At 50.2% G+C, this 1634-nt stretch overlaps 1 protein-coding gene across 1 annotated transcript; it reads right to left on the bottom strand.

Moving 5' to 3' along the window:
- Positions 1–219: 219 nt before the first annotated feature.
- On the bottom strand, positions 220–1203 carry LOC116739121 (RNA-binding motif protein, X-linked 2-like). The gene has a single exon (XM_032603239.1). The coding sequence runs from the start codon at positions 1201–1203 to the stop codon at positions 220–222; it is 984 nt and encodes a 327-aa protein (XP_032459130.1).
- Positions 1204–1634: the final 431 nt, after the last annotated feature.

The raw sequence follows: 1634 nt of genomic DNA, 5'->3' as shown, positions 1-1634 counted from the left end.
TTGAGGGTTAGAAACACTCAGGCGGATTTCATCCAGGGCTCTTGGGAGCATCACTGCAGGAACCACAGCAGGGAGGGACCCAGCCAGGTGGAAGGCTGGACCGTGGGCTTGGCACTTGGAAACGTGTCCCCTGTATAGAAAAAAAAAAACAAAAAAAAAAAAACCCCAAAAAACACAGTTCATTTCCAATTCTACCATGCAGCTGAACAGGCTGTGGCTTCACTGATGCCTGTGGCCACGAGGATTAGAGGACTCCCGGTCCAGGGAGTGCCGGGCCCTTTTATGCCTGTGGGATTTATCTTGACTCCTACTTCTACTTCTGTGACTACGCCCCTCAGAGCGCCCACTGTGCCGGCTGCAACGTGCGTGTGAGCTTCGACCTCCGTCTCTATGTCTGTGCCTGTCTTCTCGCTCTTCCCTCCTGCCTGATGACTTGTGTTCGTGCTTGGGCTTCTTCTTCCTCGGCTCCCGGTCTCGGTCCTCTGTTCCCCCACGGTAGGTCGTCCTGATCTCAGGGGAGCTGGGACCGGGCTTCCACACCTCCCTGGACTCCGACTTCTGACCCCTCTCTGAGTTCTCGCCACTGTGCTTTTTAGAGCCAAGGTCACCCTTTTCCTTTATCATCTTGCTTCTGGGCCATGAAGAGGAGGCTGGCTGCTCTGCCTGTACCTCCTGGTCAGCCTTCTCTTTTGCTTTCTTTCTTTTCTTGGTTTCCTTTCTGTCTTTTTTGTGTTTTCTGGTGGGTCTGTCATCTTCAGAGCCCTCAGATGAACTCAGTGAGGGAGTGTGCGCCCCGCAGCCCCTCTCGTGCAGCTCTCTGGTCACATCGTCCGTTTCTTCTGAGTCCGTAGGAGCCCGATAGCGAGACACATGATCCACTCGGATAGCTCTTCCTTTGATCTTGATCCCATTAAAATTGTCAACAGCCAGAATTGTGCTCCTCTGGTCTTCATAGCAGAGGAAACAGAATCCTTTGGATTTCCCAGTCTTCTTGTCCCGTACCAAATTAATGTTAACAATTTCGCCATATTGTGAGAACACACAGATGATGTCCCCTTCGGTCAGCTCATAAGGAAGCCCTCCCAAGAAGATCCAGGCGCTGTCCTTGTACTCGGAGTGCCAAGACGCCTTCTCTGCTACCCCCAGCTGGAGATCACGCTCATTCAGCTTGTTGATCAGCTTCACTTTAGTTAAAGGGTTCATCTCTGCGGGTTCACGCTCAGAAGCTAGCAACCGACTTCACGTTCAGAAGCTAGCAACCGACTTCACGCCCAGATCCTAGCAACCGACTTCACGCCCAGAACCTAGGAACCGACTTCCGGGACAAGCCGTAAGACGCATGCGCAGCCCCGGCGCCACGCGCCCATTGGTCTCCAAGGAGCTTGCGCCGTTGATGAGTTTACTCTTAAGGAATAGTGTACTTAAAGTCTTGTGTTTATTGGGAGTTGTTTTAGAAATCAAGTGGGGATGCTTTCTGAATTGGTATTGTGGTCTTTGCTTAGAATTATTATTTGATTTTACTATGACTTTACATATAGATGCCTATTTCAGTAGAGCTATTAAAATCTGCACTTTTTTGAATCTGTGATTTTCTGTGAGGTGGCCATAACAACAAGATTCTAACAAGAATAAGG

The sequence above is a fragment of the Phocoena sinus genome, chromosome 14 (assembly GCF_008692025.1).
Source record: "Phocoena sinus isolate mPhoSin1 chromosome 14, mPhoSin1.pri, whole genome shotgun sequence".
NCBI classification, from domain to species: Eukaryota; Metazoa; Chordata; class Mammalia; order Artiodactyla; family Phocoenidae; genus Phocoena; species Phocoena sinus.
Note: the sequence above shows the minus strand (reverse complement) of the source record. Positions and strands in the feature narration are given on the sequence as shown.

What these genes read in the sequence shown, in the direction of transcription:
- LOC116739121 (XM_032603239.1), bottom strand. Translation starts at nt 1,203, where the DNA reads ATGAACCCTTTAACTAAAGTGAAGCTGATCAACAAGCTGAATGAGCGT.